Here is a 14,826-nt window from a genome sequence, read left to right as displayed (position 1 = left end):
GCAGCGTTGGGTATGTTCTTCTCCCCCCACCCCATCCCATCCCCCGTCCCTGGCCCCATCCAGAGTTTTGTACATGGGGTTCCTGCAGACCTGCGTTAGGCTTCCAGATGAAATGGAAGATGGCTCAGGTAAATGAAACAGCACAGTTTTGGGGGAATACACCAGACCTGTGCTACATGCAGCAACAGGGACAGTGCCTCACATCTAATGATCAGGTTCTTAACTGCATTGGGGTATCTCTGATGTTGCAGTGCTGCACCATGGTGTTGACTCTAGTGTCAGGAGTGGGACTTGAACCCACACCCTCTGAGACAGAGTGAGCGTGCTTTGATGTTTGGGTTGCTGAGCACAATTCCTTTTTTGACTTTTCTCCACTTGTATGTAGAGCCTGGAATTTGAGACAATTTTCCCAATTTTCTACACAATGCTTTATCCATCCACTCACTCAACTGCATATGCACCGCTGTTTCAAAAAAGTGACCCAGATTTATCACGATTTGCATTTATGTAGTGCCTTGAACAAAGTGAAGCACTTTACATGCATTATCAAATGAAAATGGACATCAGGCTAATTAAGGAGATACCAGGACAGAAGAGGAAGTGAGTTTTTTGGTGAGCTTTGTGAGCAGGAGGAGAGATGGCGGAAGAGAGGTTTAGAGAGGGAATTTCAAAGCTTAGAATGCAGGCAGCGGAAGACATTGTCGCTAATAGTGGAGCAATGGAAATCGGAAACTAGAGAAACGCAGAGAACTTGGAGGGGCGCACGGCTGGAGGTGGTCACAGAGATAGGGAGAAATGATGCAGTGAAAGAATTTGAACCCAGGATTGTGAAACTTTGCACTTTAAGTGGTGAATGGCACTCGATCTGTAATACAGAAGCTAATGGACCAGGTTGGAGCAGAGCACTGGTGTGGAGTGCGGACTGTGTGACTTTACCCCGTTCTTGACAGCACCTTCAACCCTGCAGCACTCCTTCAGAACAGCAGCAGGAGTGTGAGCCTGGGCTAGGGGCCAAAGAGTTTGGAGCGGGAATTGAATTCCTTGTGAAGCCAGAGTGCTACCCACTGAGGCATGTGTAACAGCAGTTGCTTTCACTGAGCATTCCTTCAGTGACGAACAAAAAGTGGTGGTGGTGTGGGGGTAGGGGCAGAGCGAGGGCTATGTGCATCTTCAGTTCGTAATGGTGGGCGCTGCAGCTGCTCAGGGGCTGTTCAGCCCCGAGATGAACATTTTGTTTTTGTTTTCTGTCGAGATGTGTGTCGGGTTCTGGGCAAAAGGTCACTGTGAGTCTGTCTGGCTCAATTCTCTGAGTGCACTGGCCCAGCTGTCACACTGCCACGTTTTTCCCAGCGTTGTTTTTCTTCTCTTCTCCAGAGCTCGGACAATGGAGCTGTTTGAACCAGGCAGCCTGGCTTTCGGGCGGCCTTGTGTCAGCATTCCGCCAACCTCGCCATATGCCTGGAAGAAGCCCCGTTCTGTCCCCCCACCCCCCCCCCCCCCCCCCCCACCTCTGCGCCACAGTGGAGGAGGGCTTCTGAGGTGATGGAGTTCCGAGTCTCTCAGACAGCAGCTGAGCGTGAAAGGGCAATTGAAAATTCTACGCTGGACTTTCCAGTTGTACATGAGCGTGCATCTCTGCCTGTGTAAGACTAGAGGGTCCGGCTACGGCATTGCCACATTCAGTACCAGCTTCAGGACAGTCCCAGTGGTGCCTGCTTCTGAACACTGCTCTCAAACAATAACAACACCTCATGGTTACATAGTGATTTCACACAGTGAAGCATCCCAAAGCACTCTCCCGGAGGGTTTTATACAAAATGTGACACAAAACTAACATGTTAGACAGGTGACCAAGCGCTCGCAGGGTGGATCATTCAGCGTGAGATCAACAAGGGAGTCCAGAGGTGTGGTGAGCAGGTGAGAAAGTGGAAATGGCACACCAGTTGGATCACCCACTATGTTGTCCATTGGTGAAGCAGGCCTGAATGGCCGATTCCCACTGTTTCTTGTGCTCTTCTTCAAAGGGATAAGTCTCAAGAAGTGACTTAAAGGAAGAAAGCAAGGCAGAGAGGCGTGCCAAGGGATTTCAAGAGCTCGGAGCCCATACAGCTACAGGCACAGCCATCAATGATGGAGCAAACTTAAATCAGGAATTTGCAAGATTCCAGAAATAGAGGAACTCTGGGATCTCAGAGGGTTCTGGAGTTACAGGCGCAGGGAGGCTCAATGGAAAGAAGGGATTTGAAAACAAGAATGAGATGCTTGAATTCAGGATGTTGTTTAGCTGGGAGCCGATGTTGGGAGGAGAGCTGTCTCAGGCTGATAAGAGAATGGGATTTGTGGCAATGTTAGGACAGGGCCAGCCGAGTCTGGATGACTTCTGTTTCCAGAGGGTGGAATGTAGAAGAGCAGGAGGGAGTGCATCGAATCCAGATGTAACAGAAGATTTGGAGCACCTGCTTACCTCAGCCATCCCCTCCGCCTTCCGTCCTGCTCTAGGAATAATTTCACAGTTTGGGGCTGGGTGGAAATGCGATTTAATATTGGGAGACCCTGTTTGTTTGTAAGAGAGACGCAGACCTCAAAAGGGAATTGGAGATGAAAGTGAGATAACAAGGTGTGGAGCTGGATGAACACAGCAGGCCAAGCAGCATCTTAGGAGCAGGAAAGCTGACATTTCGGGCCTAGACTCTTCATCAGAAAAATGATGAAGGGTCTAGACCCATAACGTCAGTTTTTCTGTTCCTCTGATGCTGCTTGGCCTGCTGTTTTCATCCAGCTCCACACCTTGTTATCTTGGAATCTCCAGCATCTGCAGTTCCCATTATCTCTGGTACAATTTTAACCCCACTGCGAAGTCTCTTCTCAAGATGCCTAACCAGAGGTGAAATGAGTCTGAACGAGGCAGCAACCGAGATAGAGAGAGAGAGTGAAGATTGACAGAGCACAACAGAGAGTGAGCGTGACAGTGGAAATTGAGAGAGAAAAATGATAGAGAGAACAACTGTCGCAGAGGGGGAAAGGAGGAGAGAGATGAGCTAACACTGACACAAGGGAGAAGACAGAACATCAGTAACCTCCCTGGTACCCAGTAAACTCAGGAAACAAGGGTTGGATGTTGGGGGTGGGGGTTGTTGCCAGTGATCTGAATCTGCTGGGTGCATGGGGAACATGCTGGTAGTTGGCAGAACATGACTTGTTGCTGCCACAAGATGCATTTGAGTTTTAAAACCCAACAGCTAGGACTGCTCTTAAATACCAGTGTGCCTGACTGCAATAGGTGCTTCTGCCTTTATCAAATTGCTAATGCCAGTAAAGTCCCCATTATCTGGATCTGAAGCATCCAGAATTAGGGGCGGCACGGTGGCTCAGTGGTTAGCACTGCTGCCTCACAACGCCAGGGGACCCGGGTTCAATTCCAGCCTTGGGCCACTGTCTGGAGTTTGCACGTTCTCCCCGTGTCTGCGTGGGTTTCCTCCGGGGGTACTCCGGTTTCCTCCCACAGTCCAAAGGTGTGCAGGGTGGGTTGGCCTTGGGAAATGCAGGGTTACAGGGATAGGATGAGTGGTGGGGTCCGGGTGGGATGTTGTTCAGAGGGTACATGTGGACACAGCGGGCTGCTTCCACACTGTAGGGACTCGAGGAATTCCCATTTTGTATCTCAGATTCCGTTTGAATGACAGCGAGTTTTGAGAAGATTTGTAGCTCAGGTTGAGGTTCTGGATGTGAGTTTGCTCGCTGAGCTAGAAGGTTAGTTTTCAGACATTTCGTCACCATTCTAGGTAACATCATCAGTGAGCCTCCGACGAAGCACTGGTGTTATGTCCCGCTTTCTATTTATCTGTTTAGGTTTCCTTGGGTTGGTGATGTCATTTCCTGTGTTGGTGATGTCATTTCCTGTTCTTTTTCTCAGCGGATGGTAGATTGGCTCCAAATCAACGTGTTTTTTGATGGAGTTCCGGTTGGAATGCCATCCTTCTAGAAGAATTTTCGTGCGTGTCTCTGTTTGGCTTGTCCTAGGATGGATGTGTTGTCCCAATCAAAGTGGTGTCCTTCCTCATCTATATGTGAGGATACGAGTAATAGTGGGTCATGTCATTTTGTGGCTAGTTGATGTTCATGTATCCTGGTGGCTAGCTTTCTGCCAGTTTGTCCAACGTAGTGTTTGTCACAGTTCTTGCAAGGTATTTTGTAGATGACGTTCATTTTGCTTGTTGTCTGTATAGGGTCTTTTAATTTCATCAGCTGCTGTTTTAGTGTGTTGGTGAGTTTGTGGGCTACCCTGGTGCCAAGAGGTCCGAGGAGTCTGGCAGTCATTTTGGAAATGTCTTTGATGTAGGGGAGAGTGGTTATAGTTTCTGAGCCCGTTTTGTCTGTTTGTTTGGGTTTGTTGCTGAGAAATTGGCGGACTGTGTTCATAGGGTACCCATTCTTTTTGAATACGCTGTATAGGTGATTTTCTTCTGCTCTTCGTAGTTTGAATGACAATTGTGGACATTTGGGATCTGGAGAAGTAAGACTTCAGAACTTGTTGGTAGTGAACCCCAGCAAGGATAGATAAATTGCTGACGATAGTGGAAAGCAGTCCATGCCCTGACATTAAATTGTCTTATTCGTTGCCCGTATTTCTTCAGCTTAGAGATATAAAAATGGAGCATGTGAACAGGAGTGACCAAACTTTTTCTAAGACACTTTGTAAGGACGTTTTGATTGGTAATTATCATCGTAGAATCCCTACAGTGTTGAAACAGGCCCTTCGGCCCAACAAGTAAGCCCACACCGAACCTCAGAGCATCCCACCCAGACTCATCCCCCTATAACCCACCTAATTTGCACATCCCTGAACACTACAGGCAATTTAGCCTGGCCAATCCAGGCTAAATTAACCTGCACATCTGTGGACTGTGGGAGGAAACTGGAGGAAGCCCACACAGATAGTGCAAAATCCACAAAGACTCAAGGAAGGAATCGAAGCTGGGTCCCTGGTGCTGTGAGGCAGCAGTGCTAACCAGTGAGCCACCTTGCCATCCCAGTGCCAGCTCAGTACTGTTACTCATTTACCGTGGTGTAAATGAGTAACAGTAGTGAATTGGTGCCTGAATTTGGTTTCGGAGTAGATTATGATCTTGATAGTATGCGCACAACTATAACACAACCAATATGTGATTAAGTTTGATAAATCAATGTGTGCTTGGCTGTTCCTCATACAAATTCTGCAGAGGTCTGTTCTGTCACTATATCTTTGGGATATTGCTGCTGTATAAGTTGTTGTGCAATGTTGGATGAAGTGGACACCCAGGTGACACAGAGCCAATGTGAATTGTGTGTGTTATTACGACTGAGTGATGAAGATTCTGTCACACACCTGACTTCAAGCTTTGAGGGTGCAGGACTCAAACTACTCATCTGAGAATGCTCAGCTTCCGCCCTGGGACAGTGTGTTATCAGCACAGCTTGTTCAGTGAAAGAATTGCACTTGTGTAGTGCCTTTCACAACCACTGGAAATCTCACAGCCAGCAAATGTCTGTTTCTGCTGCAGCATGGTTACAGCATAGATGGAGACCATTTGGCTCATCGTGTCTGTGCTGACCCTCTAAAGAGACAGCTCACCCGCCGACATCTTTTCCTCGTAGCCGTGCGAATTTTTCAAGTTGCAAAATTGCAATATGAGAAACAGAGGCTGTGACAAAGTAATGACGACCAGAGAATCTGTTTTTACGATGATTGATCGCGGCATCACAGATGAAGTCATGCCATGAAGCCTGAGAGTGTAGCTCCCTCAGGGCTACAGTGGAGTGTCTCTCGTAATTCACAGTCAGCAGCCCAGGAGTGGTACTTAACTCACAATGATTTGGCTCAGGAGGTGAGAATTCTACTACCTGAGCCACAGCTAATGAACAGAACAACTGTCAGTTCAATGTCAGTTCTCCACTTTCTAAACCCACTCGCAGACCACTTCATTCCATGGCTACACTGGGTTAATGATACTTTTCGGCAAAAATGACCCTGCATCCCGCCTTCCCCCCTGGGAACTCGTGATAGACAGAATGTTGTCTCCTCATCTGTACATTAGTGCAATTTGTTCCCAGTAATACCATCTCGAAGGGACTAACGAGCCTTTAAGCACCTTTTGCTTCTCAATGCAAGCCCCAGCAAGGTCAGGACCAGAGCCGAAGAAGCACATAACCCTAAATAAGACAAACACATTGAGGTTCATTCGTTTTTCGCCTCAGGAGATCTGTTTTGATGTTTACACTCCCCGTGAACCACCTCCTGATCAGTATATCCTTCCATTCCTTCCTGCTTGTGCTTATCCAGCTTCTCCTTAAACGTATTTGTAGCAGTGTGATCTATGTTCAGATTCATCCTCCGATACAGCATTAAGTTCCCGCCTCAGGCCACTGTCTGTGTGGAGTTTGCATATTCTCCCCGTGTCTGTGTGGGTTTCCTCCGGGTGCTTCGGTTTCCTCCCACAGTCCAAAGATGTGCAGGCTAGGTGGATTGGCCACGGTAAATTGCCCATGGTGTTCAGGGGTGTGTGGGTTATAGGGGGAAGCGTCTAGGTGGGATGCTTCAAGGGGCGGTGTGGACTTGTTGGGCCAAAGGGCCTGTTCCCACACTGTAGGGAATCTAATCTAAAAAACACATCAAATGAATTTAAAGCTGTTGGGTTATATGTCATTGGCTAATAAACCAAATAAATGACAAGTTGATTCGGAACCCCTCCCATCTCCCCGAGTCCCAGGCTAGGTCTGCTTGAGCAACACCAGGGCCAGCTCTCATGTTGGAATAAAAGCAAACCACTGTATACACTGGGAACCTGAAACCAGCGCAGAGAATCTTGGAGAAATTCAACAGGTCTGGCACCATCTGTGAAGAGAGAAACAGGGTTAACGTTTCAAGTCTGATTCAGGGTTCTGAAGAAGCCTTATCAGACTCAAACACTAACTCTGTTTTTCTGACTGTACAGACGCTGCCAATCTGCTGAGTTTCTACAGGCATCTCACTATCCCAGCTCAGGTGGCAGGAATCCCCGCCTGTACTACCAGGATAACAAACTGCAGCAGTGTGGGTATTTTTGACATGGAGTCTCAGCTGCTCAGAGTCTGTGTTGGGAACCCTGGTATCTGTTAGCTCCTGAGAGTCAGTCTCTGAGTGTTGATGTGAATTCTAATGAAGGTCGAACTGGTTTTGCTTCTAACAGATGGTGCAGTTTGCTCCGAGGCTGCACTCAGACTCAACCTCTTTCCTTCTCTACGTTTGCAGACTGCGATAAACTGAGGAAGGATGGTTTTCACAGTTCCCAGTACTACTCACAGGGCCCAACATTCACCTCGCCATCATCAAATCACTCTGCTAGTTGCCTGGATGAGGAGGAGGATCAGGAGCGAGTGGTAAGACTGACAAAAGGTCTTTTTTCAAGCTCTTTGTTAAGACTTTTCCCCTTGACTTGCTCTTTACAATATCCAAAATCTAAAAGGCTATCATGTTGTGACATCTCATTGGGAGTTTGTGGGTTTTTGGGGTGAGTATGTGTGAACCTAAACTCTCTCACATTTCCCCACTTAAAAACTGGTGAATAATCTGTTTTTCCTTTGAGCCCTTATCCAGTGAGAGAAGAAATTTCTTGGAAAATGTGCAGGCAAAAATTAACATTTTAACAGCACAACTAGAGCAAATAACACCCAGAGATAATGGGAACTGCAGATGCTGGAGAATTTCAAGATAATAAAATGTGAGGCTGGATGAACACAGCAGGCCAAGCAGCATCTCAGGAGCACAAAAGCTGACATTTCGGGCCTAGACCCTTCATCAGAGAGGGGGATGGGGAGAGGGAACTGGAATAAATAGGGAGAGAGGGGGAGGCGGACCGAAGATGGAGAGAAAAGAAGATAGGTGGAGAGAGTGTAGGTGGGGAGGTAGGGAGGGGGTAGGTCAGTCCAGGGAAGACGGACATGTCAAGGAGGTGGGATGAGGTTAGTAGGTAGATGGGGGTGCGGCTTGGGGTGGGAGGAAGGGATGGGTGAGAGGAAGAACCGGTTAGGGAGGCAGAGACAGGTTGGACTGGTTTTGGGATGCAGTGGGTGGGGGGGAAGAGGCAGGTGCTGAGGAAGGTGATGTGGCTGTGGTACCTGGTTTGCTTCAGGACATGGTCGAGCAGTTTCAAGGCCGAAGAGATTACAAGAGAGTTGCAATGGGAGAGAGATTCCCTGAGGTTGGTCCGGAGGGAGGAGGGTAACTTCCTCTCTGCCTCCCTAACCAGTTCTTCCTCTCACCCATCCCTTCCTCCCACCCCAAGCCGCACCCCCGTCTACCTACTAACCTCATCCCACCTCCTTGACCTGTCCGTCTTCCCTGGACTGACCTATCCCCTCCCTACCTCCCCACCTATACTCTCTCCACCTATCTTCTTTACTCTCCATCTTTGGTCCGCCTCCCCCTCTCTCCGTATTTATTCCAGTTCCCTCTCCCCATCCCCCTCTCTGACGAAGGGTCTAGGCCCAAAATGTCAGCTTTTGTGCTCCTGAGATGCTGCTTGGCCTGCTGTGTTCATCCAGCCTCACATTTTATTATCTTCAAATAACACCCAGTTCAGCTCCTGCTCCCAATTTCACATGATTTTCAATTCTGGGAGTCTTAGATGTTTTCCGGTCGACCTGTTCAGATGTGTTATGACACACCAGTGGACCAGGTGGGACTTTTAAACTCAGGGCTCCTAGCTCAGAGGTAGGACGCTACCACTGCACCACAAAAGCCCAAATCCTGGCAGTCTTTACCATGACGCAGAACCATAACACATGAAGATAAAAATGTCGTAGGTGCTGAAAATCTGAAAGGAAAGGATATATCACTGGACATAGTCAGCAAATTAAGCAACATCCACAGAGAGAGAGAAACAGAGTTAGGTTGATGACTGCTCAGGACACTTGTACCAATGAAAATCATGGGTTCAAGCCCTGCTCCAGGGACCTGAATGCAAAAACTCAATTTTTAGGAAGTGATGGACAATCAGTGATACCATTTTTCAAATGAGATGATAAACTGAGATCCGGTCTGCTTTTTTTTTAGATGGTTGTAAGTGTGCCGTGTCACCGTCCAAAAGGACAGGGGAGCTCTCCTTGTTGCCCTGACCAGTTCTGATCTTTCTATCAGCATCTGTTTCTTATCATTATCACTTTACTATTTATCAGGGCTTGTTGTGCACAAATACACTGCTATTACCTCCAACAGTAACTATCCTTTGAAAGTATTTCACTGGTTTTGGAGTATTTCACTGACTTGCCATGTGTTCTATGACACAGCAGTTGTGAAAGGTGCTATACAAATTCAAGTCTTTCTGCTAGCAGTATACTTCCCTTTAAGGGAGTGTTGCAGTTATAATCCTGGTTCAGCAACCCTAAAAAGTCATGACTTTAGATCTGACCCATGACAGGTTGTGAAAGTGAATAAATTAGTCGACTCCTGCCCTTCAGGGAAGGAAGCCTTTCATCCACACTTAGCCTAGACAATAACTAACCCTCATCCCATTCCGTGTGGTTGGATCTTAATGTCCCGAAGACATCTACGGAAGAGCAATAAATTCTGCCCTGCCAACACACCTAAAGATTTCAGGTTGGCTGAGATTATGTTTAAGCTTCCTTCACGTCCATCATTTCTAAGCACAAGAGTTCGAAGTTTTCTCAGTGCAGAAATCAGTGTTTAATGGCACTTAAAATCCAACTGCCCTTGAGCTGACTGCTACTGCCCTATGGTATACCTGTGCTTTGGTCATACTTTGGTCATTCAGGTGGGCAATATCACCTGTTTTAAAGGGGAATAACCCCTTTAAAACAACATGCTTATCTTTACAGCACTCTGCTGCTGGGAATTTTAATTGCACCTTTGTTTCTCTATTTTAGTCACTTTTTTTTGTTCTCTCTTTCCTCTGTTCTGTTCTTTCACTCCAGCAACATAACTTCTTAAGCTGCCTTAGTCTCTGCTGCCATTTGACTTCATGGAACAACCAGGTACACATGCTCTGCACACTAATTCAGCAAATTGCTTCGCTTGTCTGAGCCATGTCTGCGGCCCCTTATAGACCCCACTCCCTGTACAATCCCTGACCACCCCTCCCAAACAACCTGGGTTCCTGCTGCCTCTTCCTTTGCATTCATACAACACCAGACTTTGTGCACCCCTCGGTAAGAAGATGCTTTACGCCAAATCACAACAGGAATCATTAATTGGCTTGGCTTGATATGACATTTTGCTTGGCAAGCACTGTTATGTCCTTTCAATTGCTTTTGCTACCTATCTAACTCCTAAAACCACCCAGCCTACCCTGTCCTTGAAATCCTGGGTTCTTCAGCGATACTGAGATGATGTTCCATGGTGGCTGAACACACCCTGCTTTAGTTAACAGCGTACCTTTCACACGCATGACCCTCGATGGGACGTATCGGTAGGTCAGTTGACCCTAGTGCCATCAGATGTTATGCACCCCCACCTATGTCCTGCTAGGAATGGGGATCACTGTCTAGCAATTGGGAGGATTTTCCCTCAGTCCTGGAGTCAATGGTAGCACAAACCACCCCAAATTCTAACCAGGCTAGAAATTAGCCTCATCAGCTATGGCTCCATTTGGTCATTGTCTCACCCCAGAGGCACGAGGCCCTGAGCACAAGGCCCACTTCAAGGGACTTCTGTCAAAGCTGACACTGCCCTTGCAGCACTGTCTGAGGTGCCTTCTTTCAGATGGGAGGTTTTTCAAAGACCCCATGGCACTATTTTGAACGAGACGGGAAACAAGTTATCCCCTCGTTGCCTGGCCCATGGTTATCTCTCAGTCAATATCAATAATCGTTAGCACCCGTTGCCTAGAGCTTACTATGTTCAAATTGCCTGCTGCATTACAACTGTAACCAGATTTCAGAAAGTATTTGAGTCCAGTGATCATGTAAAACACGATAGAAATATAATTCCTTTTCTGTTTTTTAAAATCAGTACAATCAAGGTAATGGAATGGAGTATGTGCCATTGTGGTTTCAATGCCTCAGTTCACACTGCCTTTAATGACTGACCTATGAATGAAAATCACTCCCATTTGAATCTCAGAAAGAGTTCTGTTTGAAATTAGTCTCTTGGTGACATATGTGGGAGACCTTCCAAATTATCATTACCAACTTTATGGCTCAGGCTAGGTTCCCATTTAGTGTTTTCCAAGAGGGCCTCTCTATGTAATACTCCGCATCACAGACCATAAGATGCTTCTCTATATCTTTGCTTCCAATGCATTAAGCTCTCATTTACAAAACTGCACCCTCTGTTCCCTTGGCTATTTAGTGACTGACTGTTTGGAAAGCTCAAGGACATTGGTATCTGATATATGATTCCTGAGCTTTAACCAACCCAGAGACCTACCTGCCTGTCTTTGCTGGGCAAGGATCCCACAAGACAGAAGGAAAATGCTCATGTCATTTCATTGATGCAGTTTTAGTAGAGCCCTTTCACCTCGACAATGCATTCTGAGATAGCATCCTGTACAAATGCAGCTCCCTTGTTGCATGTCATGTGTCAGCCCTTTCCTTAACTCCATAACACTTGACACCCTTGTCTATCAAAAACCTATGTAACTCCGCCTTCAATATAGAGTCATAGAGATGTACAGCATTGAAACAGACCCATTGGTCCAACTCATCCATGCTGACCAGATATCCTAAATTCCTTTATTCGTTCATGGAATTAGGGCGTGTTGCTGGCTCGGCAGCATTTATTACCCATCCCTAATTTCCCACAGAGCAGTTAAGAGTCAACCACATTCCTGTGGGTCTGGAGTCACATGTACGCCAGATCAGGGAAGGATGGCAGTTTCCATCCCTAAAGGACATTAGTGACCCAGATGGTTTTTTTTCCAACAATCAGAAGTGAATTCATGGTCATTATTAGATTCTTAATTCCAGATATTTATTGAATTCAAATTCTACCATCTGCCATGGCGAGATTTGAACCCTGGTCCCCAGAACGGTATCTGGATTAACAGTCCAGCAATAATAACACTAGGCCATTGCCTCCCCATAATCATTTGGCCCATATCCCTCTAAGCCCTTCCTATTCATGTGCCCATCCAGATGTCTTTTAAATGTTGTAATTGTACCAGCCTTCACCATTTCCTCTGGCAGCTCACTCACGCACCACCCTCTATGTGAAAAAATTGCCCCTTCGGTCCCTTTTAAATCTCTCCCCCTCACCTTAATCCTATGCCCTCTAGTTTCAGACCCCCATACCTTGGGGAAAAGACCTTGAGTATTTACGCTATCCATGCCTCTCATGATATTATTAACCTCTGTAAGGACACCCCTCAGCCTCCAATGCTCCAGGAAAAATGGTGCCAGCCTATTCAGCTTCTCCCCTTGGCTCAAACCCTCCAACCCTGGCAATGTCCTCGTAAATCTTTTCTTAACCCTTTCATTTTGACAACATCTTTCCAATAGCAGGGAGACTAGAATTGAACACAATATATTCAATATTCTGGCCTTTACTGTTCTCAAGGACTAACAAGAAAATATATTCCTGCTCACCTCACCTTAAATAGGAGACCCCTTAACCTGAAAATGAGCCACCTGATTCCGGATCCCTGTACAAAGGGAACCAGCCTTTCGGTATTTACCCTGTCAGGCTCCCTCAGGACCTTCTATGTTTCCAGAAGATCTCCTGTCATTTTTCGAAACTCTAGGGCTGGTCATGTCAGCAGGGGTAAGGGAGATGGACAGTAAGTCGCAGAATTATGTGTGGAAGCTGGAAATCTGAATCAAACAGAAATTGCTAGAGAAACTCTCACGTTCTGTCAATTCTGAAGAATGGTTACTGGACTCAAATGGGACGAGTTTAGTTTTGGGTGTACTTGGTCAGCATGCACAAGTTGGATCGAAGGGTCTGTTTCCATGCTGTATGACTCAAAACATAAACTTTGTTTTCTCTGCATAGATGCTGTCGGACCTGCTGAGTTTTTCCAGGAAATTCTGGGTTTTTTTTGTTCGCTTCAAGTCACAGAATTGTTACAGTGCAGGAGCAGGCCATTCATCCCATCCTATCTCACCCACTCCTGAAACTAACCTCCTCCCCCATAGCACAGTTTTCTGAGCTCTGTCTAATGTTTTGCCCGCAAGTAGCCACCCTGAGCTGCAAAAGGACATGATGAAGGATCCAACGCTGTGGGCTGAGGTGGCAGCAATAAGGTGTACACAATGTTTACTGACTGACTCAAGCCTGCCTTGCAGTGTTTACATTGGGTAGAGAGTGTGGATTTGCACTGTGTGGTCAAGAATCACACTCACTGCTGTGAAATCACCTGCCAGATACTAACAGCCTGAACCTTTCAGAACAGAGGGTTGTACTTGTTTCTGTTTCGTGTATTTGTGCGTCTTGCAGCTTCGTGACAGGGTTCCTCTCCATTGGAGGGCAGAGGGTAGTCGTTCCAGTATCACTTGTCATGTTGCTGCCCGGTCCTACGTCAGACACTGCTAACCTCCTGCTTCTAGCCACTTGCTAAACTGTGCCACAGTGTCAACTGACAATGACTGACCTGAACCAGTGAATGTGCAGTGACTGGAGGCTACCAGAGGAAGATCTTAGTCAGGGATTAACATCTGAGAAAAATGCAGGAAGCAGTTTGGATTTTTAACACAGAGATACCTCAACAAGGGTATTTTGCACACCAAACAGTTAAGGGAATGGATTCAGTAGATTCTGATGTAAAATGGAGATGGAAACTTCTGAAGAAATTATCAGAAGCTGAAATCAGACAGCTTTAGGATATCTCTGGATAATTGAATTAAGATGGTCTTAATTGCCTCCAACCACACACTGCACACACACAACCCCCCTGATGGTGGGTTGGCTCAAGAACCGCAGCTTTGTTATCCAGTAAGACTGCACACACACAGTGGGAATAGGCCAGGGATCTATCAGTATATAATAACCGGGCCTGTAGGAGTGGGATGTGGCTGTTGAGCACAGGCTGGGGGTGGGACTGGGGTTTCTGAGCTCAGACTGGGCTGGGGGAGCCTGGGTGTGGAGCAGCACTGGGACTAGTTATGCCTGCTCCCGCAAGGAAACAAGGTGACCCCAGGTGTCCTGTTAAAATCAAGCCCCTCACTGACCTTGTCTACAATCCCTTCCCTCATCCACCATCACCCGTTCCCTGACTGAGACGACAGGTAGAAGCCCTGGGTATTAGTCAGTTCCCCTGGGATACGGTTAAACCCTGACATCTCCTCCCCGTTGCCCTGCTCATCTGCCTTTCCTGAGGGAGGGAGAGAGGCCTTAGTCTCCACTTCCCAATGAATGAAGCAATATCAATGGACAGCTAAACTGATTGACCTTGCTGGGCCAGAGCGCGGAGATCAGTTTTGTGCACGGTGTCACCATTATTAATCCATCTCTGAAATCAAGGCCAAAGCAGGACCTGCTTGCAGGGGCCTGCAAGTGAGCAATGATTGACCTGAAATAATGTGTGTGGGGATCGTGTTGGCAGCTACTGTGTTACAAAGCTACCATTCTGGTGCTGTGGCATAGCAGACAGAAAGTTGTCCGTTTAAACAGGGGTGTCTTCCTGTCGGCAGAACAGAGGAATTTTTTTTTGCTTTATTTATTTTCCTCTGCTTGGGATCTGCTACCTCAGTCCTGAATATGATCATGAACAGAACTTTGCTGTTTGTAATTAAAGTTTTAGGAAAGGAACATCAGATCAAACTGTTTCTAGTCTCGGTTGTGGCCACTAATATGGCGAGCTGTAGATTCCCTGATTCCTACCACCAGCTGACTGCTTCATTCTCTCCCAGGCTCCT

General features: G+C 46.9%; 1 protein-coding gene across 4 annotated transcripts in view; it reads left to right on the top strand.

Annotated features, from left to right (window-relative positions):
• The window catches only part of LOC125455201 (NHS-like protein 1), a 295,658-nt gene that overhangs the window by 261,545 nt on the left and 19,287 nt on the right, over nucleotides 1–14,826 (top strand). For all 4 annotated transcript variants that reach the window (XM_059648745.1, XM_059648746.1, XM_059648748.1 and 1 more), the window contains exon 3: nucleotides 7,268–7,395. In XM_059648745.1, the coding sequence (XP_059504728.1) occupies nucleotides 7,268–7,395 (128 nt within the window). The remainder of the gene's footprint in view (nucleotides 1–7,267; nucleotides 7,396–14,826) is intronic.

Source organism: Stegostoma tigrinum, chromosome 9 (genome assembly GCF_030684315.1).
Source record: "Stegostoma tigrinum isolate sSteTig4 chromosome 9, sSteTig4.hap1, whole genome shotgun sequence".
NCBI classification, from domain to species: domain Eukaryota; kingdom Metazoa; phylum Chordata; class Chondrichthyes; order Orectolobiformes; family Stegostomatidae; genus Stegostoma; species Stegostoma tigrinum.
The sequence above is the reverse complement of the archived record's forward strand: the minus strand, read 5'-3'. Positions and strand labels throughout refer to the sequence as shown.